Below are 26,584 nucleotides of genomic sequence, written 5' to 3'. Positions count from 1 at the left end.
GTAGAAAGGAGACAACACTGGATATTCTACGAGCAATTATATTTTGTAATTCAACAACTTTCTTAACGAAACGAGTAGATTTCTGTTAGTGGTTCTATTTTTTTGGGATTTAAAGATATTAACTGAATGCAAATTATGCAAAATGCGTAGCACAGTCTTAATGTATCATATATATTCTCTTTGCTCGACCACTCTCGTTCCAAATGTAGGTCACTTGTAGTTGTAGGGAGAAGTTTTGGTCCAAAATTTAAGTCCCTTGTAGTATATTTAATGCTTGTTTTCCAATTTTACCCTTATCTAATTCTCATTGGAAAGAGAAACAAGGGAGAGATATGAGAATGATTTTTAAATGTAGAGAGAGGAAACTTTTAATAGGGTTAAAATTGGTAAATTTTGACAATTTAATGCTTTTCTTGGCATGTGAGACTGTTACAAGTGACTTATATTATATATCACAATCAAAGTTTATTGCTATAAGTGCTATCTCTATTCTCTGGGCATTGATTTTTTTTATTTAATTAATATTTATGCTTATTCTTTATAACAGGCTTCTGAATTCTGATGATGCAGGTATGCTTATCTTTCTATGAAGAAAAAAACAAACATGCATCTTGGTTCAGTAAGAGTGAGCGCTTGTATTGGGAGCAATGGTATATTAATCTGAATGTAGCCCAGCATCCAAAGGTTCACTCTAGCAAATCTCATCATTCTAAAGTTGCTGATCCAGGAGGTGATTAAATTTATCCTCCTTGCCTTACCACTACGTAGAGAACTGCTTCACTCCATCTAATGTCTTTTTCCCTTCCTTACCTGTTTCCCATTCTGCTTATGTTTAGAGGGAGCACTTGAAGATAGAAATGCAAGAAGCGCAGCACTTGAATCATCACTTCGAGAAGTTTTGTTTCAAATTATTAAATTTGTTAACGAAAAGAAGGACCATGTTCCTCCCATACCAAATCTTGAGGGTGTCATTTCATTCCCCTTTGAAATTACTATACCCAGGTCAGTTATCTTTGCTCTGGCTACCCAGATTCTAACTATGGCTTTCAATATTGCTATAATATTTCTCATTAGTTTTCTTTACTAGAATTTTATGATGCTTCAGGATACTTCTTTGTGATGAGGTTATTTCGATCCAAATTTGGATGGGTTTTTTCTAGGACCACTTTTAGAGACCTAGGAAGATACATGAAAGGGAAGGAAGGAAGGAAAAAAAAAAAAACTTCTCGATGGGCAGAAGTTTGATTTGCTATTTTGAAGAAAGAAGTAGAGAGCAGAGTAGCTATAGGACTGCTATAGTCAAAGTCTATGAATTGGGGGCTGTGAAAGTCATTTTTGGGTCTATAAATATTCCCTTTTGGCTGAGCAAGGGAGGAGAGAAGAATTTGAATCAGGGTTAGGCATTGGAGTGGACGGAGCCAATCCTCTTGAAAGATTGGCAACCCAGTGTGTTCTTGTCTAGTGTTTCAGTGATTTGTGGGTGGGTTGTATTTTTTTCTCTTTTGTTTTGTGTGATGTTCTTCTACCAGTGTTGTGTAGTTGTTTCTAAAGTAATGTATTTTTAGCTTAATTTTCCGGCACTTGTGTGTAAGTCCGTTCTTTATATATCTGAAAGTGTTTTATTCTGGGAGTATTTGTGAAGGGCCACGACATTTTTTTAATTCTGTTGTGGATTGATGAGCGGTGTCTTATGAAGTTTCTTAGAAGAGAGGGAGAGACCTTGTTGAGAACGCTAATTGCGTGTCACTAAAGCTTTCCTGGGAAATGATTTTGTGCACAATCAAGTTTTAAGAAACCAAAGCAGTTTATAGTTTAAAGAGCACATATTGAAACAGTTACGCTTGCAATGTTTTCCTTGATTTTTTGACTAGTTCTGCTATAAGTAGTCTCTTGCTGCTATTTGTTACACTGAAGTTGCTGGCGTATCAGGATGTGAGATGTCTGTTTGGGCTGATGCAAGGTGGCAATTGGCGGTCATTTCTTTTCTCAACACTAGTGGGGATTATGAGAATTGCAAGGGCAATTCTGCTTGAGTTTATATAACTATTGCATTACTTTTCGTCATATCAAGAAGCTAGGTGTTGATGGGTCTTTCTAGATTAACTCTTCATAATATCTAGCCCGTTGGGTGACCCTTGTGAGTCTGTAGCTGATATGTCCATGATGGTCTGGCAATTTCTTTGTTTGAATTTAGAGTCCTTTTTGTCTTTAGTGGACTGCTCTTTTTCACTTCCAGCTGATTTTCATCATCTTGGTACTATGTTGGTAACCGTCAAAATCCCAGATTTCCACTGCTCTCTAGTGGTCTTGCTCTTGTTTCTTTTCATGAGTTGCAGTTCTTTCTGCTCCTCTTAATTGATGTGGAGCTCATAAATTAGACTGCTGAGTTAATATTAAGGTGCCATTGACCAGTTCATCAGATTCTGCTTTCGGGATGGACATGATAAAGAGGATGCTCCAGTCTGGGCATCCAACCATGCTAAGTTGATTGTCAGTTCTGACAGGGCGCATGTGGTTCCGTGGATTCTTATTGTGCATAATCATGTGCTGGATATAGAGAGCTGAATAAAGCTAAATGAAGCAAGGTTTAGTTTACTTGCCCTTGTAAATATTTGCTTTTGAGTAGCCTTTCTTTTTCTCCTTCTTTTCTATTTCTCTCTTGGAAGTATGTTTGTTCTGCGTTTACTATTTATGGTCTTGTATATATTTTCAAATGTTCGTGACTTGGCGAGTCTTCTTGCATATCAGCCGCCTTATTTATCATGCTTGTGAAAATTGCTTGATCTCCGCTTTGGTCAGGGAATTTGAAGAAGTGGCTCCGGCCTCATTAGATTTATAGTTATTAATTAAAGGAAAAATCATATCAGAGGTGCCTATATTTTTTTTTTTCAATTTTTAATTTGGTACTTATATGTTTTTTCTCTTAATTAAATCATTTAATTTTACTTTTTTAGCAACGTTAGTTCTTGTAACTTTGTTTTATTAGCATTTTTAGTCTCTATACAAGGGTTGACAATGTTAATAGAGCAAAATTAAAGATTTAAATAAGAAAAAAAAATGCATAAGTGTCAAATTGAAAATTAAAAAAAAAAGGTATAAGTGCTTCCAAAATAGTTTCTCCTTAATTGAGAAAAAGGGTGATTTAAGCTGGGATGTTCATCCAGTTAGGGAGCCTGATTGTCCTGTTGTTGTCTGGCCAAGTCGGGCCGTGCCGAACACGGGTAGTTTTTTGGTTTTTTAAAAAGCTTAATATGCTTGATCAGGCCAGCATATGGGCTGGGCTGGGATGGCTCCTATCCAGTCTCAAATGGAAATTAAAAATACAAAAAACACCGCGGGCGGGCACATTTTTGTGCGTGTGTCTGTGTGTATGTGTCTGGAATAAATTTAATCATGCTTGCTTCTTTCAAATTTATCAAGATCCGTGCAGACTCGGGCGCTTCAATAAGCATAAAAAATAAAATATAAAAATTGAAATTAAAAAGCTTCTCAATGTTTTTATCTTTACAAAATTGGGAAAAAAAAAGATGATAGATGTTATTAAACTAAAATACGTGAATATAAACTCAACAACCAAACCCCACTTATTCCATATATAAGTAGTCATTCAAAATAAGATTAAATAATTGATAAAAAGAACTTCTCAATGTTTTTGCTTTTAAATATGACATTAAAATAAAAGAAATGTTATTAAACCAGGTTGAAGTTGCATTCAGCATCTTGATCCTATTTTTTGGAACATTAGTTATGTCAAATTATTTTTTAATTACATTGAACGCTCTAATTTTTAAAATACTAAATACACCCAAAAATAAAATCATAATACTGAATTCACAGTAAAAAAAAGTCAGGATGCAAAATGTACCTACTAAAATTAAGGTGTTAGATATATTTTTATTTTTGAGGTGACAATAATAATAACAATAACAACAACAATATTTCGCTTAACTACGAAACATGCCTTGAAGTGAATTGGGTGGAGTCGTGGCTTTGTGAACATTCCGAATTCAAATTTGTGGGTGAGGGGTAGACAGTCATCATAATCAGAGAGTAATGAGCATTCGTGTTGGCAACAACTCTCGAAGCCGAGTCCCTCAATCAATTACGTTATTAACTTTAATGGTAACTCCAGCTAACTTCAGCAACATCGGGTTTCTGTCGGTTTCTCTACATATGAAGCTATTGATATCGTGTGCATGTTGAAATACAGACTCGTTTTATTCACCCGGCTTTTCCATTTCCACATATAAATTTGTCCAAAACGGGTAATCCATATCACCAACGCAAGCGCCAACAAACACCTTTCCTCATATGAGGAAGATGAGTCCCACAAGCACCTTATTGTTCTAACTTGCTTACAGACTCTACCTATCTTTTTGAGTACGGATTTCCATTCGCTTTGTATAACGTCAGGCAAGGACATACAACTAGATTTGCGAATATTTCCCACTGTCACACTTACAAAATAATTAATTGTGAATCATGTGGTCTTGCCTAATTTGTTTTCTGTAGCTGTAGATAGGGGTAGAAATAGGCTAGAGGGCCTGTCAGAAGCCTGTGGTCTGGCCTGACCTAGTCTATTTAAATATAAGAACAGGCTCAGACTTGTAAAAACGCCTGTTTACCTTATTAGATCAGATTTAGGCTTGATAATAAGCCTATTAGGCTTGTCAGATGGTTTGGGGCTGTTATTTTTTTTTGAGGTTAAATATATAAACTGACAGGGGCTCAAAAAATAAAATACTTAGCTTTATTTTTCGCACCGAATCACTAGTTTCTCTTTATAAACACACCAGATTTGAAGCTCTTGAGAATTTGGATACTTGGAACTTACCTTAAATTTAATGAACACCGTAAGAACTTGCCTTAAATCAAAAGTACAAATTTTGAATTCTAAAAATAATACCATTTCTTATGTTTATTAGTTATTAAATTTTGTTATGATCTAATACATATTTGATTTTTTCTTCTTAGGTGTTTTGAAAAGAAGAAAAAATTGTGTTGAAGATTTAATGCTTTGTGGTTTGATGATTTATTGTAATTGTAGTAACTAGCAAGAACAAATTGTGTTAATTTGATAATTTGATAATTTTGTTTATATTTAGATAATTTGGGTGAGTTATTATAATTTTGAATTGGTTTATGTGTGTTTAAAATTTATTAAAAAAAATAAGTTTCTTAACAGGCCACAGGTCAGGCCAGACTTAATTACAGGTTAGGCTCAGGCTAAACAAAAAGCTTTTCATAAGCCGTCAGCCAAACTCAAGCTAACAAGCTTCACTACAGGCCTAGCCTGTTTTCAACCCTACTTGTAAAGAGAACCATGAGTTGATGCCTCTATAATATGAGTCCAAGGGATTGCTCGGTAGAGATATATTCCCGCCTCCCGGCCCCATCTCTTCATAAATACCCAGTTACTCAAAGGTCTCTCAAATCCCCTGATGGGGTAGTCACTAATTCGCATGATTGATTCTCTCTCTCTCTACACACACACACACACACACACACACTTACTTGCCAAGTTAGTTACTGGCTTTCATGAAGTGGGGAATCTCTCAAATCCGATCTAAAATGACTACAGAAAATAAGAACAAAGGCATTATGTCCTGGTGCATGGAGCTTGCCATGGAGCTTGGTGCTGGTTTAAGCTCAAGCCACAGCTTCAGTCTGCGGGCAACAAGGTCACGGTACTGGACCTTGCAGCCTCAGGCATCAACCCTAAGAGAATGGAACATGTTCATAGTTTTGCTGAGTATTGTGAGCCTCTCTTAGAGCTGTTAGAATCACTGCCTCCAAGTGAAAAGGTGGTTCTTGTCGGACACAGCTTTGGAGGGTTGAGTTTAGCCCTTGCCATGGACAAGTTCCCTCATAAGATAGAACTTGCCATTTTCTTAGCAGCTTTTGTTCCTGATACCCAACACCCGCCTTCATATGTCTTGGACCAGGTATGGTTCGCCATAGTGATGAGCCTACAATTCCTTTTTTTTTTTGTTTGTTAGGTACAAGTATCTCTTTATTAAAGGCAATTCTGTTTAACTTTTATAGGAGATTTGAATCTTAATTCATCACAACATAAGAAACTAGCTCATTCTGTTAAATCCAACTTGTACTAATAATTCGTTTTTGTTATTGATATGATGATGCAGCTAGTTAATGCCAAATCGAACTCCTAAATTTGTAGTTTTTATACATAATCCCCTTAAACTTTCAATTATGCATAAATAACTTCTTCAAGTTTTATGACATAACATTAAACCTGAATATATACATGCATATACGAGATAAATGAATAATCAAAGATATTTATGTAACCCAAAGATTTAAAGGTTACATATGACTCCACCAGTCATATGATTTTTTGATAATTCATTTAATACAATCTATGCGAACTGGTTGAAGTCGGTTATTTTAACATATAAAAGTGAAAGATTTAAAAAAATTAGACATGCGAAACTATACGGACTATTTAGTTACAAAATGTTAATTCATAAAATTACATCGAAAGCCAAGTCAAACTTGGATCATCAAAGTGTAACATATGTAATTGCAATTTTTAACTTAAAGTAAGTTAATGATTATATAGGGTACCCTTAATGATTATATAGAGTATATATTATACTAACAGACCCTTTTATATGAAATAAACTTGAAACATGACTAGTACGTAGAAAGAAACCATCCTAATGGGAGTGGATGGTTAGACACTGAGTTATCGCCCCGCGGAAGCATCACATTCGGACCCAATTTCTTATGCGAGAAGCTCTATCAACTGGGCTCCTCTGAGGTACGTACGTATGGCTTCCTGCTTTCAAGCCAATTCAACATATGGAATTGACCTTTTATTGGCTTTGCAGGATCTTGAAATGGCCAAGACTTTGGTAAGGCCAGGTTCGCTTTTTCTTGAAGAACTGAGGGAGGCCAAGAACTTCAGCAAAGAGGGATATGGGTCGGTTCCAGTAGGTTATATTGTGTGCGATGAGGACTTGGCGATTCCAATGGAGTTTCAGAAATGGATGATCCAAAATGCTTGTGTTCATGAGGTCACTGAAATCAAGGAAGCTGATCATATGGCCATGCTTTCCAAGCCACATCAACTTTGCTTGGCTCTCCTCCACATTGCCAATAACTTTACCTGATGATTAATGAACATTATGGCTTCCTCTAGCTTACCCATATGTATTGATTATGTTAAGTAGTATTCCAATCCAAATGTCGTGCTGCATCAATAGCTCCTAGCAGAAGTGATGCAATCATATATCTGTGTCCTCATGATCGATGCTATAATTCCTAAATAAAGAGGACAATATCATGATTTGTATTTTTCAAACTCTAGTCTCTTGACGAACAACTCATTAGCATTTCATTAGGCACTCTTAATGGTGTGTATTGAGGGATGCAAACTCGTTGGATTAATTTAATGGTGTACTATTGTGTTGTTAAGAGATGGGCGGATTTGGGCAAATTTCTGTTTAATTAGACTTTTAGAGGCAACATGTACAACTCATCATTCAACTCAAGAAATGAATTGGTTACCGCAGAGTTGAAATTAAGACTCAAACAAATTTATTTTGGTTAAACTGGAATAAAAAATAACACTTGTTATTAGATTAAATAATAATAATGGTAATAAATATTATATTTTTGTTAGTTATTGTAATAAATATACAGAAAAAATAAACAAAAATTTGTCCTAAAAAATTAAGATTTGGAAACGTATGCTTTATACACACGAAATTTTAAATAATTTGGATTATGAGAACTCATGAAGGCAAGCTAGTATTCACAGATTAAAGAGTATTAATAAAATTGTTTCTAGATAATCTACCGAAGAAATTGTGGTCTTAGCACCTGAATTCAACCCACTCTTTATAGTGCTGGGAATTATCTTATTGGTAAAAAAAAAAAAAAACTCCGTGCCTATTATAAGTGACTTATAAGTTGTAACTTATTCTCATGCATCAAAGAATAATAATTAAATTATTGAATATATCTTAAATTGATAAAAGTTTTTAAATTTGTTTCTATTAAAATTTTTTTCTTCCTACATTTACAAATCATTATCAATTATCAATTCTTTCTCTTCTTTGTCTCTTTCCAAGAGAAATTAAATTGAGGTAAAATTAAAAAATATCATTAATGAGATTTTTTTTCTTGGGCAAGTAGTCAAACAAAACCGATCACTAATTAACTCACAATCAATACCTGTTTGGCAGGGCATTTGTAGAGCTTAAAAGGAACTTATTGGCGTCATAAGCTCGATCTGTAATTTGTTCCTGTTTGGATAAGCTTTTAGTTTATTTAGCTTATAAGTCAAAAGCTGGTGAAAAGCATAAGCTGGGAAGAGAAGCTTATAACTTATGGAATCGTGCGTTTGCTTTAGTAAAAGGTCCTGGAAACATTTATTGCAAATTTATACCAAATCTGTCTTCTGGCTCTTCTCCCTCATACGTTGATTTTGTGCATTTTCAAATTTTTTAATATAACACAATTTTCTAAAAAGTTATCATATGATAAATAACCTTTTTTATTAACGGTTTTTTTTAATATTTTACCATATGTAAATGTAATATACACACACATATGTGAACATATGTATTACCCCCTCCTATTCATATTATAAATTAATTTAAATTTATTGTATTATGTAAAATTATTTTTTAATCATGTTTTATTATTTATTAAAACTCATACTCATTTTAGTCATCTTACAACCAAACTTACTTTTACCTAACCATAATCCAAACAACCTTTTATCAATCTCACTTTTACAAACTAACTTTTCTAAATTATAATCTAAACACAATTCAACTTATCCAATTCAGCTTTTACCCAACTTCACTTTTCCATAAGCCAAACTCACAATAAGCTACTTTTCCAATCACTATTCCAAACGGACCCTCAATTGGTGTGGTTGGGGCATTATTTTAAAGCATAATCTTAATGGCAGTGCCACATTATAATAATCATTTAAGGACTACCAAAACACATTTTGTCATAAAGCCAACTTAATGCTTGTGACCACATTGACCCAAAACATTGAATGCCTGTTTTAAATAACATTTACTTGTAGCATTAAGCTTCAATAGAGATAAGCGCCATCTATATAATAATCCCCAAACATTTGTAACTTCTGAAGTAAGGAGTGAAAACAATGGAAGGAAAGCATTATGTTTTGGTGCACGGAGTTTGCCATGGAGCTTGGTGCTGGTACAAGCTCAAGCCTCGGCTTCAGTCTTCCGGCAACAAGGTCACAGTACTGGATCTTGCAGCCTCAGGCATCAACCCCAAGAGAATCGAAGATATTCGTAGTTTTTCTGAGTATTCTGGGCCCCTCTTGGAGTTGCTAGAATCTCTTCCTCCAAGTGAAAAGGTTGTTCTTGTTGGACACAGCTTTGGAGGGTTGAGTTTAGCTCTTGCCATGGACAGGTTCCCTCATAAGATAGAACTTGCTGTCTTCTTAACAGCTTTTGTTCCTGATACGAAACACCCACCCTCTTATGTCATAGAACAACAGGTATACATGCTTTTGGTTTCTGAACCACACCTATTTCTCGTTTATCAAATAAATGCAAATCTTATTTGTAAAATATGAGCTTGGCGTGCGTGTGCGTTAAAAGTTCTTAACTTTTAAATTTATATACATTACAAGCCTAAGGATAGAGCAGAACTGAATGAAGTGTACAACATGGAGATTTCATCATCTGGATCTGCATCAATGATTTTTGGGTCCAAGTGTTTGTCCACCAAACTTTATCAACTCTGTCCCATTGAGGTACTGATCATGGCTATACCTACCGTGTTCAATTGCCTTGAATGCATAGATTTTTAGTTCTATACTATAATTTTTAAACGAAGAAACCAAGAGGTTTTAGATTGGAAGAGGGATGCTAACTGGGTTGTCGATGCAGGATCTTGAGTTAGCCAAGATGTTGATAAGGCCAGGATATCTATTCGTTGAAGAATTACAGAAGGCAAAGAATTTCTCAGAAGAAGGGTACGGTTCGGTTCCAAAGGCTTATATTGTCTGTGGGGAGGACGCAATAATTCCATTGGAATATCAAAGTTGGATGATTGAAAATGCTGGAATTGACCATGTCCTGGAAATCAAGGACTCGGATCATATGGCTATGCTTTCTAGACCTCAAGAAGTTTGCCAGTCTCTCATCCAGATAGCTCAGAAAAACATATGATGTTATATCAGAGTTGTTTAAATGCCTTGAATAATAGTTTCTTTCGGTGGTCTTTATCGTTTAAAGAATAAATTTACATATGAACCCTGTCATGTACCTATGTCTTATGCGACTGATTGTTAGTGCGTTGAATTTCCTCCTTGCCGTCGGTGACCTTCATTGGCTAAAGGACAATTTTACATGATGAAGAGAGATAAGCTGCAGGAATAGCTCTGTTTTTAAAGAACTGAAATGTTCCCATCTCTTACGTGAGCTCAACATCAAACCATGGATTTGGTATTTCATAGAACTATTATTAAACAGTTTAGAATTTATAGTAAAAGAAGTAAGAAAAAATTTGTGAAATATTAAATATCAAGTATCCAAGTTTCATCTAATAGTAAAAATATAAAGATACAGGAGTGGAGAAGTAAACCTTTCCCCTGACAAATTCTGCCAACAAACTATGTTATAACTCTCCGTCAAATTTTTCTTTTAGCTTTCATTTACTTTGTTTGGTGTTTTGTCGTTGATAGTTTTGTTGGCTTCGGTACTGCCTTCTTTTGTTGGGTTGTAATTTCTTGGTGCTTGTATTGAATGATACGAATACAATTTTTCCTCCCAAAAAAAAAAAAAAACCTCTCCGTCAAATTTTATTACCCAAAACCATGACCTAGATCAATCAACACGTTAGACATTAATAGATTTTGCAGGACATATAATAATTGGCATCCAATATTAACCACGATTTCGTTTCTACCTCTGAAGATTCATCAGGGGAAAAAAAGAGAGTCTAAGAAGCAAGAACAAATCAGAAGGACGGATCAATATTTTACGAGGAACGTCCATTTTGCTTTGGCGGCAGAGAAGCTACCACCAGCCTTGTAATCTCAGGTGACTTCTGTCAGATTCGAGGAGTTCTAGATTTTGGCCGGTTTGATTTCCGCAAGAATATAAAAGAAACAGAGGTTAAATTGCTGCATTCTTACAAGCTGATAAGCCCAATATTTACTTAATTATATGACTATTTTCTTGCCCAATTCCTAGTAATTATAGCCTAATTTGCCTTGGAATTAGCATACTTTCACAAGATGAATGTATTATGACTTTACCAAGCACGAGAGGTGAAAGGGAAAATCCCGGCCCAGGTATAAGATCTGTACGACTCTAGCCCCCACACAAGCCCAAAAAACTTTTTAAAAAATGGAGCCCAACAGCACATCCAAGGGCGGATTATAGGGATATATCTATGAGGATCACTTCCGGGCTCCGGCCACGGATAAGAAGCTCTTGGAGAAGCCGTGCTTCCTGTCGGAGGCCGTTGGCCGACCCGCAAAACGCGAAGACCATCCTCCCACCAATGTGATGGGAAGAAATTACCGACACTTAGTACAACAGTTAGTTGATTAATGTAAATAGATTAAAAAAACTAGTTAAGTTAATTATTTACAATAAATAGATATGATCTTTTCTAAAATATCCTAGCTAATTAAGTATATTGGTTAGAAGCCTAGAACTACTATTATTATAAAAACTAATTTTAAAAAAAATAAATAAATATAAGAGATAAAATATACTCCTCCGGTCCTAATTATAAGACCCAATTGACTTATTTGAGGAGATTAAGGAAGTAAGTTAAGTTGGTTATTTATAATAAATAAGTGTTGTCATTCCTAAAATATCCTTGCTAATTAAGTATATTGGCTAAAACTATCATTATTAGAAGGATTATCTTGGAAAAAAATGCATAAATATAAGAGACAAAATGGATTGGGGTCTTATAATTAGGACCAAATAAAAAGTCAAATGAGGTCTTATAATAAGAACCGGATGAGTATTAAAATTTTATATTTAAGATTAAAATAAAAGTCAAACAAACTCTTTAGCACAAGGGCAAATGTAGTATTACGTTGCTTCTCTCTATTTGCAATTTTAGTTTTATCCATCTCCATTATTGTCATATGTTTGATATAGCACACGTAGCCTTCCTGCGAGTTCGACCCCTAAAACCCTTTGGGCTCTTTTATTACACTATGAACGACTCTGTGCACTTACGGATCGATCTGGTGAAGTAATGCAGAGGACTAAAATGCTGATCTCCATCAAAGCATGCAAGGTTATACTATACACTAGGTAATATTAATCAATTGTTACTATTAGCTGAATTCCCTGAAAATAAAGTCAGAAGCTAAAAGGGATACTCGCTGATTTAGATCTTGCCCCTGATCCTGTTGCAGAAACTGAGGAAGAAGGGGAAAGCAGAAATGATGATTGCTGATGTACTATGAAGTCAGGATTTAAACATACCAACAACAACAGTAATAATCAAATCCATCCTCCAGGCGACCCCCTCGTATTTTTCATATTTCCAAATTGTATGGCAGTCAAGCCTATTAACTTCTATGGATTCGAGTTCCGGTAGCAAATTGCAAACGAAAATATGCTTGCCGACACCTGTGTTGCCCCGACTAAATATATAGAGGATGTGTTGTGATGTTATAATGGTTGCCTTAAACCTGTGACAACATCTAAAAGGGACTAACCAATAGCATCTCATGAATAATCAGGAACAGTAGAGAAGGTAAATTATACTGGGCTATTAAACTCCTTATGGATGGCCACGTGTATTCCCATCTAGTTTCTTTACCGATGACCAGGGCCCAGAATTGTGGTGATCATCTTGTGTCAAACTTGCGAATGCGCAAAATTGCTTATCAAAGATTTGCAGCTTGTGTTTTGTAGGACAGGCAAATATTAGCCGAAGACCAGAAAATGTGGTTGAGTCATGTGTGATTAGTGAAGCCCGCGATAAAGACATTAGCAATGCACTAAAGGACATAATTTGTTTTCTGAGTCAACTTTATGTGCAAAACAATATGTGGTTCACTGGAACTTAAACCAGGACACTCAGCAAAACTGTACTCGTTAAAATACCTATGGAAAATGAAGTTGAAGAGGTTGATCCTCCAGAAGTTGTAACGCACCATGGAGCAGTACTACCAAACTAAGAAGGAGCGGAACCAAACAAGGAACTTGACGAAGAATTTGAAAGTGAGGTTTGGGGCGTAGCATTTGACGATTCAGACAAAGGAGATCCTGGAGCATAAGTTGTTGGGGTCATAGACAAAGATGGCACAGATGAAGATGGACCTAAAGAAGGCGTGCTAAAAACTCAGAGCCCACTTCCTGAACAATTTGAAAGTGAGGTTTGGGGTGTAGCACTTGACGATCCAGAAAAAAGGAGATAGTGGAGCAGAAGTTGCTGGGGTCATGGACAAAGATGGAATTGAAGAAGGCATGCTGAAAACTGAGAGCCCCCTTCCTGAAGAATTTGAAGTTACTGGAGATGTTTGTGGGGCAGTTGATGCCCCTACTGTTCCATAAATTGATAATAACCCGGCAATTTTTGTTGATGGTTGTGAATCTTCAGGTAAATGCAATGTTAGACGAACTCTTTTTGAGGAAACTTCTTTTCTTGCTGTTTCACACTGGTCAGCCGCTTGAGATGGATCACTCTCCTCTTGCCAGTGGCGACGCTTAACTAGGTATATTGATTTCATGTAATTCATGTACGGATGAATGCTGCTCTCCACCTAGGTAAGCATTTTCCAAACTGTTATCACTGTAAAAGGAGAAAAGAGAAAGCACGCATTCCCTTTATGAGCAGATATTAACTTATTTTGTGCAAAGGATGAACATCAGAAGTATCATCTCTAATGCACCAAGTTTTGTGCCTGGTTCATCAAAACAAGTGTGATATAGTACATGACTAATATGGCAAGTACTCCCAGTTCATATTAGCAGTACGCAAATTACGTACTTCAATCTGTGACTATTTAAATTATTAATATAAGTTAAAATATAAAGGAGAAATGTTCAGAAGTATGGATATGAACAAGTAACAGATTCTCTTAAACAAACTGAGCTCATAGTTTGCAACCCCAGCAAACATGATGAGTACAAAAGGATAAAAGAAAACCAAAAATAGAGGGGTGGAATAAATACAATTTACAGAGCTAAGAGTATTGAGAGTAGCAGCATGAAAAATGTCCATATACTTTGAACATTTCTTAAGAAAAGATATATTATATAGACATATATATAACTTCGTAATGACGCAATATGCTCAAAGCTTTACCGGGAACGTCAACTGAAACTGCAAAATGCTCATATGTGCCTTCGCAGCCACATGAATAAAAATGTCATGCACATTTGCCATGGCTTTAGGAATAGACTGCAATGAGAAGGATCCATTATTGGAAGTGTTTTTCTCGGAAGTTGTCAAGAAGCAGCTCCAACTCTTCAAGCCGATGGTAGCATTCACCAAAATATTTCTCAAATCTTGAAAATGTTTGACATAAGAAGGATGATGGTTTGTTCGGAAGCCCATGGTAAAAATCAGGCACAGGCATTAATGTAGCTGGTGGTCGACTACTCAATGTAGGCGTAATAGTCACTACAGCAGTCTGTGACGGAGCAGTGGTGCTCAAGGCATTCACCTTATTGGGATGAAGGAACCTTGAAGAACGAACCGTCATCTCTGTGTTGCGTAATATATTTTTTACAGCAGACGTCAGTTCCTGCTGCAAGTTTCTTGGTCATTCCATGGCAGCACTGATGCTACCGAGTACCTATCAAACAGAAGAAGATAGCTATTGTACAATCTATACATAACTATTGAAGTTCACCAGATGAAGAACAAAATCACAAGAGACAGAGGAACTAATCCAGTCAAAATTAATTATTAACTTTTCTTATTTTTTCTAATAAACATACAAACAAATAGCATAGCAAGTCACGAAAATAGAACAGAAATGAAGAAATGAAAGAAAAAGTTGTCACATCAAGAGGAGAAATAAAACATAAATGGACTACGAACTTCCTTTTACAGATTAACAGAGATCTGTCTCACCACATAAAATCAAGTCTTCTATTTTTTTGTGATAAAAATTAAGTCTTTTATTGTCAACTAAATTTTCAACTACAATTCTTTCAAGTTTCAAATAAGCAAAAACAACCACACGGAAAATTGAAATTATATTTTGACTTCAGCTAAAAATGGCCATATTTTCAGTTGACCAGCAATAACGAAAACAGCCAACATAAGGTGCTGTCGGGTTAATTAATCCCAAGCGATGATGTGACCCTTGGTTCGTTACATGCTAAACCCCCGTCACATCTAAAGATCATATAAACTGTCAGCAGAACTCTTTAGCATCTCATAGATTAAAACAAATTCAAATGCAAATAAATTAGCATTGAGGCTCCAGATAGACATGTTTTAGCCGAGAAGATACTTCCGAATTTTGATGTCCCATTGTATAGGCAGAGGTTACCTATTATAAAACCCTCCACAACTTTAATAACCGACAGAATCATAACCAACTTAAAGCATAAAAAGCATTTGTCTATGTTATAACAATAATGAAACAGATAATTGACCACCATGGGGACGAATACATCATGTGGTTTTAGAAAGACTATCAAAGAAACATGAGGGCAAATGGAGAACCTGAACAATATGGCTGGCATCAGACTTAAAGTCATCATTTGGAACTAAATATTTATAGAGACGACTGCTTTGATCTAATCTCTGGCTCTCATCCCTATACTCTAATGTCTAACAGAGAACAATTAAAAATACAAAGAACAAACACGAATTTTATAAAATATGCCACATGGCAGTTGAGGCAGGCACAACAAGTGGCCCTATATATCGACATGCAACCTTCTTGTGCAGTTTGTAAGGTTGGTCGCCAACTTTTAATATATTTTTGTCACTAGTCTGTGTGAAAGCCTACAAGGTGTATTAGAGTCTAACAATAATAATCAATACAATAAACCGACACCAAATACCGGTTTCAAACTGAATGCATGTTTTAAGTTTCAAATGACTTCCATTCTAGTACCAATTACAAGCAGCTATGAAGATACGATTTGATAGTGCAGACGGACAAGAAATTATGAAAAGATCGTATAACCGAAAATTCTTCAACAAAAAGACAAGGGCAAAAAAAATCAGTTAATCATTCATCAGAAGTCATGTTGTGTGATTTCTGAACAACAAGATAGGAGACGGGCACAAACCATGAATTGTTCCTCTCTTTTTTATCCACATTTTTGCAGAAACTTGCGATACAGAAATTAAAAGAAAGAAGCACAAAGAAGCGTACTCAATCTGAAGAAGAATCTGCTGAGAATGAGGATGGAGATCCTCCCACTTGGTATCGTAAGTAGCGGGAGTTGCATCCTTTGTGAACAGAAGAAGCTGCTGTTGCTGCTGCTGTTGTCGTAGTAGAAACAATGGCTGCAGCTGTGGGGTCGAAAAGACCGAAAATAACATTTTTTTTATTTTCTATCAGAAATTCTTCTGGTGACAAACTATGATCCTTCTTTAGGACTTGACAAGAGAATCCAAAAGAACCCCTCTTTAAACACTAAAGAGCAAAAATCGGGGCCAAAACACCCGCCTTTATCCTCCCAAGTTAAGTGCTTGAAATGAGAACGTTATGATGAGCGGATGCTCTCGATAACTCTTTGGTTTTGCGTTGAGGACCACTTTGGAATGAAAATAAATAAAAAAATTATTTCAAAAACATAAATTATTTTTTAGATGTTTAATTATTCTAAAAAATAAACCGTTAAAATGATTAAATGGTAACGAATATGTTTATATATATATATATAAATCATTCACCTGATTGAAAATCGTAGCCATATTAGTTAAGGCCGTACATATGATTATATGAATATGATGGGATTGACAATTGCCCCTTCTAGAAATGAATCATAATTCAACGTCGACAGAATGAAACCAGAATTATTTTTTTAAAATGAGTTATTATGGAGCCAACTAATTAATCCTTTTAAATCAGAGCTCGCGTTTTTTGTATAAGTGCCTGTCATGGGCATTCTTGTGAGAATCACTTGATATACATATTTTTTGTTATACCACTTCCGGTTCTTAATATAAAATTTTATTTGACTTTTATTTTGGTTCTGAATATAAAATCTCAATTAACTTTATTTCTTATATTTATGCATTTTTTAAAGTAGTTCTTCTAATAATGATAATTTTAGCCAATACACATTTGATTAAAAAAAATATTTTAGAAAAAATAATACTTATTTATTACAAATAATTAATTTAATTTTTTTAAATTAGTCAATTAATTTTTATAATTAGGATTGGTAGTATTTAAAATTTAATTGATTGATGTTCAAAAAAAATGGGTGGATGTTGGTAGAAAAAGAGCCCAACTGCGTAGAATAAGTACAATTCAGTCCTAGCACTTCACTCTTGAAAGAGCGGGGCCCATCTTTGTAGAATGGATAGTCAATTTGTTTTTTTTCCTGAATTATCCACGCGGTGTTTATCATAAAAGTGGTTCACATGATTGCTAATTTCTTCAAGGCATATACCAAACCTGCATTATTACACAGAAACCGAAATGTATGGTACGAGTATATATATTACATTATAATTATTAGTCGACAATTATTATATAAAGGAGTATCTGATTTTATCATTAAGTTTTACCTATATATATTATTTTACATTTAATAGTAGCTTTATATAATTTTCTTCTATAGCATTTCATTTTTTTCGTTTTAGGCTAGAACAATAATGGTGCTGCAGGCTTAAAACCAAGTTTTAGATATAAATAAATATACTTTTGTATTAAAAGTGAGAGCTATAAATACAAAAAAGTTTAATTTATAAAAAATAGAATGCCATTCATTGTATCCTTAAAATTTATACTCAACCCGAATTTTATGGAAGTTCGATATATTTTGATCCAAGTAATCTCAGTAAAAGTAAGGTTTACGCATTTCTCTATAAAATTTAGCAAGATTTTTTTGTTTTTGCCAGAACATGATTAGTTTTTTAAAAAACATTTGGATGGAATCAAAATCTTAAAAGTAATTTTATAATATACAAAATAAATATACAAAGAAGTTTATCTCAATTAAATTTTTTTTAAGAGTACTTTTTATGGTACCAAATACCTCCAAAGCCGCTCAAGAGAAGTTAATTATATGATTATCGGGTATATTTTCAAAGAAGAATTATAATGAGATCCAAAGTAAGAAAAACGATTAAAAAACAAATCTCAAAAATTATCATTCTCATTCCAAAACTTATTATTATGGACTGTTAAGATTGTTATTAAAAATTTTTAATAATTATTTCTCTTATAAGGGATTTGACTGTAATTCTCTCCATTTTCAATAGAAGGACAGGAGAGAGAAGAGATAGCAAACGGTTGGGACCCATCCTCCTACTACATCCCCCATTCTAATCCAATTTGAACACCTCTTGAACCAAATTCAACTACGAAAACCTGCTCAAGTCTTTCTTCTTTCTCTTTGGTCCAAGAAAAACTGCTTAAATCTGACTAAAACGAAACAAGATTACATCGCTAAAAATGAGAATTCGAACGTTGGCGCAAATTCAATCAAAAGTTTCATTTTTTCAAAAAAATAGTAGTATATAATTAATGTGTCAAAACTCAAAAAGGCAAGTTTGTTTTTGCCACTTCTCTCCCAACCTGTCATCCCCTTCGCATTTGCTAACCAGTGAAGCCAAAGTGAAAGGTTACTCGTAATGCCGAAACACACGTGCTCAAATAGAGAACAATAATGGCGCATGCGTATTAACAAAAGAACAGACAGAAGACGACGACGACGACGAGGAGAATATCTTCCAGAACATGAAATTCACTTGGATTGGCCTTAATGGATAACTCCCCAGAGGGATATCTATTAGAAACATCATGAATACAACTAATTTCCAGGTTTGTGTAGCGCAGATTATGGCAATTTGATGAGTTTGAAAGGCAATCAGTTAATGCCAATACCAACCACCCGCTCCCTGTACAGTAAATTACCTAACTGTCCAACAAAACTGAACGGTTGCTAATAATTCTAAAACAAACTTGCTATAACTTCGAAAACAACAAAAGTGTATCCGCAAGTAACAAAAGAACAAAACAAATGAAGACGAAGGGCATATCCTCCAAGGAAAACGTGATTCACTGGGAACATGTATGCCTCATTATGATACGAACACAGACATCATCACTGGCATGTGGATTGATGAGAAAGAGAGTAATAAACAACTCGACCACGACAATTTTTCGATTTTTTTAATAACCAGGCGACAACACTCACCAGCTTCCTAACCCCACTATTGATCAACAATAATACTTTATTTATCTCTAATTTCTTGTCCAATATGCGAACTCCACAACAAATGCACATTCCTGGAGTCAGTAATTGCTAGTTTTTTTTTTAAATCCCTGTTTTTAACTACCACTGCAAGGCAATGGCTGAATCAGAATTTGAGGTTGGTTAGGCAGACGATTTTGAAGTTTGAAATTATATCAGATACAGATATTGCAGAAATTTCACACAGCTTAACACTGGACAAGTAGACACCAGTAGCGTACACAGAACGAGATAGTTGATGGAACAAAGGAAACAAGAAAAAGGTCTTAGTGTTTTTTCTAATGTCTCTAATAAATATACCCCCAAACACGCAGTAAGCTAAACTCTAAACCCAGATTCTAAACCATCAGAGAACCTTCCCTTGCACGAAGGGAGTCAAAATAAAAGTCAAAAAAAGAAAAAAGATGAACAAGTTCATTTCAGACCATTTCCAGGTGTTGAAATTGCAAGTCCTGGCCAAGAGAAGCAGTCTGCACCACCAACAAAACCACCTTCGCCGCCTTCTAGCTGCCATGAATTCCCGACGCCAGAAGCCCCAACTCCACCGTTAATGCTGGCGCCATCCACCACTCCAGGAAAAGCCCAACCCCCTCTTCCATTTCCAAAACCCATATCTTCAAACCCGTGGCCAAGTCCGAGCCCGAACCCGCCTAGAGCCAGAAATCCAGGCCCTTGGGTGGTGTTGTTAAGCAAAGAAGTGAAGCTTCCACACATTCCCATACTAGATTTCAAATCACTCTCAACTCCACCGTTGCCCCCAAACGGCATGGACCCCCCTTGGCCAGCCGACATGGGTACAAAAACAGGGGTTGTAGGAAGCGGGTGGTCCTGAGTAGAAACTGAAGAAGTCGCCGTGACGGAGGAAGAAGCCGTAGAGGCGGTGCGAGAGCGTTTCGCGTTTTTACGACTGCCACCACCGACGGGGATGTCACGGAGGGTGCCACCGTGAGTCCAGTAGCGTCGGCAAGCCTTGCAGAAATGGCGCGGCTGGGAGAAGTTATAGTTGTTGTAGTAGCAGAACTTGGTGTTGGTGGAGTCACAGCGAGGACATGGGAGATGCTCTTGTTCCGGTGGCGGAGCCTGAGACTTGGATGGTCGGGGATTGTCGCCGGAGTTTGACGGCATTGGGACACGAATCAAGCAGGAAAAATATTAGCTTTACGTGGGATAAGCAAAGTTCACTCAATGAGGATGGAGGAGGAAGAAGTTGTCTTTTTGCTTGAGGAAGAAAATGAGGCGAAAGGTTTGGTTGTTGGTGGGAGGAGGGAGAGGGCTTTTATGGGGATTAGGAGAGAGAGAAGATGTGGAGAGAATATCTGTGGTTCAAACAGAGACAAGTTCTGAGGCTTATATGAGACAGAGTGGATCAGCTTTAGTACAGTGTTCTGTTAAGCACGGCATTTCAGTCGGCTCCAGAAGAACCTCTGCTTGGGCCGGCTAAGCAGGCTCAATCCTTAATCCTGATACAAATTCAATAAATTTAATCATTTATATTTTTTATGGGTTTTGTTGCATTTGGATCCTAGAATAAGACGAGGGTGCAGAAAGGTCATATATAGTGTGGGAGGCACTTAGAATTCTAGTGGTGTATGGTAGGTAGTTGTGAGTCAGATGCATGCATTTGGGTGATGACCAATATAAGTGCAAATAATGAAATCTAGTATCCAGTGAAATCCAAATCAATCCATACATATTTTAAATAATAAGATGAGATTGTGTTAGCTCCCACTTAGAGAGACCAGGAATGATAATCAGGGGAGGAGGCCATTCAAATAAGTCAAGCACGTTGCTAATTTTATATGCACAAATGAAGTCTCTGGTCTTGGCTTTATCCAATCCCCACTCACCTACGGGCCTTCTTTTCTATTATTATTATATATGGTCTCAGGCTCAGCATCGAAATCTGATCTTCCTTCCCTAGTCAATACCATAACAGTATGCCTATGCTATGAGGAAGGGTTCTACCATATTGTAAGTAGTCCTTATAGGCCGTAGCTCACATTATTTTCTTCTGACAAGGCAACACATTTCAAGAATTGTGCCCGGGATCCGCCATTCCGATAACTAGTCAATTGGATTCTCGACTTGGTCTCCCTCATTATTTTCTCCCTATCATGTCATGGAGGGAGACTTAATAATATTTAATAAGTCGTTAATCATCATCATTATTATAATCAAACCTTGATTCTAATACTCCTAGGACTGTTTCCTTGAGAGTAAACCATACGGCAAGTACTACAATGGAATGAATGTTTTTTTTTTTCCTTGTGCCTTGGTGCTACTCCTATACTTGGTTTTTGCAGTTTTCTCGTTAAGAAAGTTGCTGTGATCATCCAAATCAATAAATATTTTGCCCAGCTAACAATAAAGGGGATAGACAATTTAACCATGTTTCAAATAAACATATGGACAAAAAGGCATATAATGAAAAAAAAAATTTTGTTTTAGGGAAAAAATCTTGATGAGTTCGGAAGAAATATGTTTCTTGTATATTTTCAAATATCTTTCTTTTTTTTGCCAACACTTTCAAATATCTGTATATCAATATAAAAAAGATAGTTTATGAAACCATTCATTCAGTTAATGAGGAACTTGTTAGATATGTTAAACACGTGATTCCTTTTATTAAATCATCAAATGAAATATATGTTCTGGTCTGAGTAATTTAATAAATGTATTCCCGAATAAAGATTATTTTAAAAGTTTGAAATGAATATTTTAGCATTCGATAAACAACTTATGGCCAGAAAAGAATAAAAACCTTAAACATAATGATATTATTGTGTTGTAAACTTTCCACGGCGAGGAGACAGAGAGAGAGAGCTACTAGTACCTAGATTTGAATAGAGAGGAAGGGGTGGGGCCCAATGGGAGGAATAAGGGAAAGAAACGGAAGGGGGGTGTGGGGGGAGATTCGAAGGTGGCTGGGCGGGCTGAATAGTGGAAGTAACTGAGTAGGTGGGGCAGGGGGAGTTGGCGACAGAATCATGAGTGTCGGGTTAGCGTGGGGAGCAATAATTGGGTCTCCCCTCTGATTTCGGACGCGTCGTGTCCGCATCAGATTCCTCCTCCCCCCTCCTCCTACTCCGCCTCCGTACCCTTCTCCCGGACCGGATTTCCCGCTTCCATGTACCCAGTAGCCGACAAACAGCATAGGCCTGGGCGGGTCGATGGCAAATGAAGGGCCTGATGCCGCGACAGGTGTCAGACCCAGAGATGGCAAGAGAGTGTTGTCGGTGAAGAGTGGCACGCTCGCCCCCGGCCTGTCCCACCCAAACAATCATGCGTCGCTGTCCCAGCCCAATCCAAAAAAAATAATAATAATAATAATCCAACACAATAATCTTCTATTTTCTTGAATCCTAAGAACAACAATGAAAATAGAAAATAGGAGAATATTTTATATTTATGCCTCATAAAATTGACAACTCGGGAGTTTTAAAATTCAAAAATTGAATTATAATCTGATTAAAATTATGAACAGGATATTAGAGTGAGTTAAAAATTTAGAATAAAAGGGGTACGAGTGTGTGTGTGGGGGCGAAGGGAGGATGAACGAGGATGAGGAGTCTCCAAGTGTGCAAATGGGTCGCCCATAATCACTGACCTTCCCAGAGTCCTTTCAGAGTCATATCCCTCTCTCTCTCTCTCTCTCTTTTTGGCCTTTTCTGCATCTCTGTGATTCCCCCACCCTCCTAATTCCATCATTATCTCATGGAATTACCATTCCCTCTTCCTATTATTACTCATCATTCTTCACCCCTCCACTTTTCCCTCGCCCTCCACTCCCGGACTCTCCTCCCACGCATCATCATGTCTTCAGTTTTTCTGTTCTTCTTCCTATCATTTCTATTTTAACTTCTTTTTATGTATAAGATATAGTCATAATTTTTGTACCCTTTTCATTCCATTATGCGCAATGCAAATCAAATATGTCAAGTTGAAATGCTATTCATAAGCATAGCTTTCCATGCATGACAGGTTTCCCCCAGATTAATTTGTGACTTTTTTTTATAAAAAAAAAATAATGTTCAACTTAGGATTTTCTTTTGAATTTTTTTTTAAAAAAAACAATCAAGGCTGTGACATGTAGTGCTATCAATCAGGCGTCAAATTCGTCAATAAGAAAGTGGATGGTGTCATGTGGAAATAATAGACAATTTTACCCGATACTCACGGGCTTGAATATTCACCCAGAATAATTACCACCCGAGTGAAAGAGTATGGGATGATCTCTTATCATTGCCTTCCCTTTCTTATTTTCATTTTTGGCTTATGTTCTTTCATCATTGTGTGTGCACGCGCACAAGTTGCAGACTATATTATATTTTCTGCCCAAAAAATAATTCAATTGAAGAACCGAATTTATATACACACACTAGTTTAGAGAAACCAAAACCATAATTTTAAAAATAATTTTAGGATATATAAAATAAATATATAAAAAGTATTTTTTTATTTGTGTGAAAATATTTTTAAAAAATCTTTTTTTGGGTTTTTCTCCAAAAAGCCGTGGGTTGTCAACTGCATATTTGGTGTGCTCTATTTGTTTTTTTCTTTTTGGTCCAAGGACAATTGATATTTTTTGACAAAAAAAAAAAGTGATTGAATGGACATCATAAAAATCCTTAATTCCTCGGAGAGAGAAAAATCTGGTGAAACCACCAAATTGGGAAATTACGGTCCAATTAAAAGTGACTCGTCATATCATTTCATCTCTGATCTCTCTCACGAATGAATGTTGCGAAGAAGGGGGAGGAAAAAAGAAGAGCAGATTGATGTAAAGTCATAGAAGGTAGTTGGATTTTTGAAAGCGCCAAGGCGGGCAAGTCGTTCAACAACAACATACTTCCTCCTTCTCCAGGTCCATCACGGAGTTGGAAAAGAGTCACCATCAAAACCACACTAAGCGACAAATCAAAAATCACACCCATATCTACTTGAAAGTGGAAACTACCCCCCAAGGGATGAACGAAGTAGCCAACTGGATGTAAAATACTCAGAAACACATAATATTTATTTATTTTATTTATAGTTGAATTCATTAGAGGCAGGATGCATTACACAGAGAGACAGAGAGGTACGGAATGGGAAAAAACATTAATCAAAGGTCTCGAAGTTGCCTAAGATTCATAGGAGATATGTATCTCTTGTCTCCGTCCAGAAGCTGTTTGGCGAGTATTAGGTTTGCTGCTTCACTTGGGTGATAAGGATCCCAGAACACATGCTTGTCCCTATCTGAACACATGCTTGATGTTGGTCCACACGGAATTATTCCTGCAAACTGCCCCCCATTTCCACAGCACGCTTTGCTTGCTGTTACAAACCCTGCATATTCGATCACGTTCGTACACACCACAAGGATTAATTAGAGATTATTATTAGCAAATTAAATCCCACATGTGTATTGTGCTGTTGTTTAATTTGTCTGAATTAGTACCATGGTTTTTGTAGTTTTTGATGAGTTCTGCCACCGAGTCATAGACATTTGCGTGCACGAAGGTGGCTCCAGGAAGGTTGTCTGTCAGCTCAGCAAGCAAATCCTTCAGTCGTGCGTTATATTGTCGTGCGAGCTTGTTAGCCAAATCCACACACTCGTCTTCGTTCAACTGGTTTATTGTTTTCTGGTAGGGAATGCATCCTATAGGACCAACGTTACCGATCACAAATTTCCGAGCATCCAGTTGGTACAGTCTCTGCCGTTCATTTCCAACATATATGTGAAGATATATAACTCAGTTTTTAAGATTATGTATGAAATGATTGATACAGATGTTCATGTTTAATGTACGTACAGTAAGCTGGGATCTGAAGTGAGTGATCATATCGTCGATGAAGGCGTCTGGGCTTTGAGAGATTCTAGCTCCGACGGAGAGTACCGGGAGAAGATAGTTGTTGAGGAAATCATTTGCTCCTACTGTGATTGAGAATATGGATTTCTTCATAATATGCTCCCTCGCTTTTGCTTTGCCTAGCAATTTATCAATCTCCTTTCTTGTTATGCTGAAGTAATCTATCTGAACATCCATTCCAATCCTATTAACCTGATGAATTCATGTATATTCAACAAACACGTCACATAATCAGATTTAATTTTTCTGTTTCTAATATGCATATATATTGACCCATCAAGTTATTAAAACTTAAAAGTACTGACAAATATTCTTCCAGTTGCGTTTAGAATCCCTCCTCCCCCTGAAGCGTAGTTTACCCCATACAGTAAAGCTTTGCCAGTTGCGTTTGGAGCCAAAAATGGCACTGCATAATTTGGTTGTCCGAGCTCCTCTCCTTTTTATAAAAACAAAAGTGAGATCAGATATAAAGTAGTAAAATGGGTTAATCATTTTGTTCAAAAGATTAAATGGGGAAGAAAAATTACCAACAATATCACCAATGGTTCTTCCATTAGTGTATCGACCAGTGGGATTTCCTCCAGTGGCCTTAAAATCTATACCATTAGGTGGAATGTTTGCCTTTGACAGAGTTGAAAGATAATTATTGTTCCCTGCATCTACCAAAGAATCTCCAAATATAAAAGACGCTCCCAACCCATCTTGCTCAGCAGCCACACAATGATATAGAAGAGAAAATAGCAGGGCCAAAGTGTTGTAATACTGCATAGCCATGGCCTTCCACTTCTGAAGCAACCGTTGCAAGAGCCAAAAGCCAATGATGAAGCTTATAAGGAGCTTGCTTTTATTAATTAACAAGCTTATTTGGTTTGACCATTTTTGTCTACTTAAACAAGTGAGTGACCAGTTTGGTTTCGCAAAATTTCCAGAGTGGTTCATCAATATCTGCAGATTTCTCAACTAGCTGTTACATAGACTTTGCCGATGTTAACAATGAGCTATGCCTTGTCCTGCACTTGAGGGCTGAGCTGCCATTGAGGAAGAATGTAAAAGCGGACTTATTAGGTGCATTGTTTGGTGATAGACTGAGAGTATAAATTAAAAGCAACGCCAACTTGCTATTTATGTTATCTATATCGGTCATCGGATGCATATAATGGTATTTCGTCTGAAAATCACAGTCCATCTAAACTCAACAAACAAGCTATTCATTTCAAAGGAGTAAGTGGGTTGGATTTTAGGTTCTGTGTGGGTCGGTTTGGAGCCTAGGAAGTTGTATTGGGTCGGCTGACACATGCACTACATTTTCCTAAGGAACACTCCCAAGAGAAA

At 36.3% G+C, this 26,584-nt stretch overlaps 4 protein-coding genes, 1 long non-coding RNA gene and 1 pseudogene across 5 annotated transcripts; 3 read left to right on the top strand and 3 right to left on the bottom strand.

Moving 5' to 3' along the window:
- Nucleotides 1-570: 570 nt before the first annotated feature.
- Nucleotides 571-2,725, top strand: LOC114736498 (autophagy-related protein 101; the record flags this gene model as incomplete). The annotated part of the gene is made up of 3 exons (XM_028924347.1): nucleotides 571-730; nucleotides 837-1,002; nucleotides 2,413-2,725. Coding segments are annotated over 3 exons (402 nt in total), but the record flags the coding sequence as incomplete, so codon positions are not given.
- Nucleotides 2,726-5,344: 2,619 nt separating this feature from the next.
- LOC114736490 (salicylic acid-binding protein 2-like) lies at nucleotides 5,345-7,136 on the top strand (annotated as a pseudogene).
- Nucleotides 7,137-9,151: 2,015 nt separating this feature from the next.
- Nucleotides 9,152-10,190, top strand: LOC114736480 (polyneuridine-aldehyde esterase-like). The gene is made up of 3 exons (XM_028924326.1): nucleotides 9,152-9,514; nucleotides 9,656-9,772; nucleotides 9,909-10,190. The coding sequence occupies exons 1-3, from the start codon at nucleotides 9,152-9,154 to the stop codon at nucleotides 10,188-10,190; spliced, it is 762 nt and encodes a 253-aa protein (XP_028780159.1).
- Nucleotides 10,191-13,996: 3,806 nt separating this feature from the next.
- LOC114736458 (uncharacterized) lies at nucleotides 13,997-16,679 on the bottom strand. Its single transcript, XR_003739348.1, has 2 exons — nucleotides 16,343-16,679; nucleotides 13,997-15,789 (listed from the first exon to the last, which is right to left on the bottom strand). It is a non-coding gene; the product is annotated as an uncharacterized LOC114736458 (long non-coding RNA).
- Nucleotides 16,680-19,568: 2,889 nt separating this feature from the next.
- LOC114736449 (dof zinc finger protein DOF3.4) lies at nucleotides 19,569-20,885 on the bottom strand. Its single transcript, XM_028924287.1, has one exon. It carries the CDS (start codon nucleotides 20,523-20,525, stop codon nucleotides 19,815-19,817), a length of 711 nt encoding a protein of 236 aa, XP_028780120.1. The 5' UTR covers nucleotides 20,526-20,885; the 3' UTR covers nucleotides 19,569-19,814.
- A 3,511-nt stretch (nucleotides 20,886-24,396) lies between these two features.
- On the bottom strand, nucleotides 24,397-26,049 carry LOC114736445 (GDSL esterase/lipase At2g23540-like). Its single transcript, XM_028924273.1, has 5 exons — nucleotides 25,780-26,049; nucleotides 25,558-25,688; nucleotides 25,196-25,444; nucleotides 24,841-25,096; nucleotides 24,397-24,728 (listed from the first exon to the last, which is right to left on the bottom strand). Exons 1-5 carry the CDS (start codon nucleotides 26,024-26,026, stop codon nucleotides 24,505-24,507), a joined length of 1,107 nt encoding a protein of 368 aa, XP_028780106.1. The 5' UTR covers nucleotides 26,027-26,049; the 3' UTR covers nucleotides 24,397-24,504.
- Nucleotides 26,050-26,584: the final 535 nt, after the last annotated feature.

The sequence above is a fragment of the Neltuma alba genome, unplaced genomic scaffold, assembly GCF_004799145.2.
Source record: "Neltuma alba isolate B1F8T4 unplaced genomic scaffold, ASM479914v2 tig00002735_pilon, whole genome shotgun sequence".
Classification (NCBI taxonomy): Eukaryota; Viridiplantae; Streptophyta; class Magnoliopsida; order Fabales; family Fabaceae; genus Neltuma; species Neltuma alba.
This window is presented reverse-complemented; position numbering and strand designations above follow the sequence as displayed.

What these genes read in the sequence shown, in the direction of transcription:
- LOC114736449 (XM_028924287.1), bottom strand. Translation starts at nt 20,525, where the DNA reads ATGCCGTCAAACTCCGGCGACAATCCCCGACCATCCAAGTCTCAGGCT.
- LOC114736445 (XM_028924273.1), bottom strand. Translation starts at nt 26,026, where the DNA reads ATGGCTATGCAGTATTACAACACTTTGGCCCTGCTATTTTCTCTTCTA. An exon ending in AACCATTGGTGATATTGTTG is followed by an intron (nt 25,689 to 25,779) that starts GTAATTTTTCTT and finishes TTTTATAAAAAG; the next exon opens with GAGAGGAGCTCGGACAACCA. An exon ending in ACGCAACTGGAAGAATATTT is followed by an intron (nt 25,445 to 25,557) that starts GTCAGTACTTTT and finishes TGAATTCATCAG; the next exon opens with GTTAATAGGATTGGAATGGA.
- LOC114736480 (XM_028924326.1), top strand. Translation starts at nt 9,152, where the DNA reads ATGGAAGGAAAGCATTATGTTTTGGTGCACGGAGTTTGCCATGGAGCT. An exon ending in CTTATGTCATAGAACAACAG is followed by an intron (nt 9,515 to 9,655) that starts GTATACATGCTT and finishes TACAAGCCTAAG; the next exon opens with GATAGAGCAGAACTGAATGA. An exon ending in ATCAACTCTGTCCCATTGAG is followed by an intron (nt 9,773 to 9,908) that starts GTACTGATCATG and finishes TTGTCGATGCAG; the next exon opens with GATCTTGAGTTAGCCAAGAT.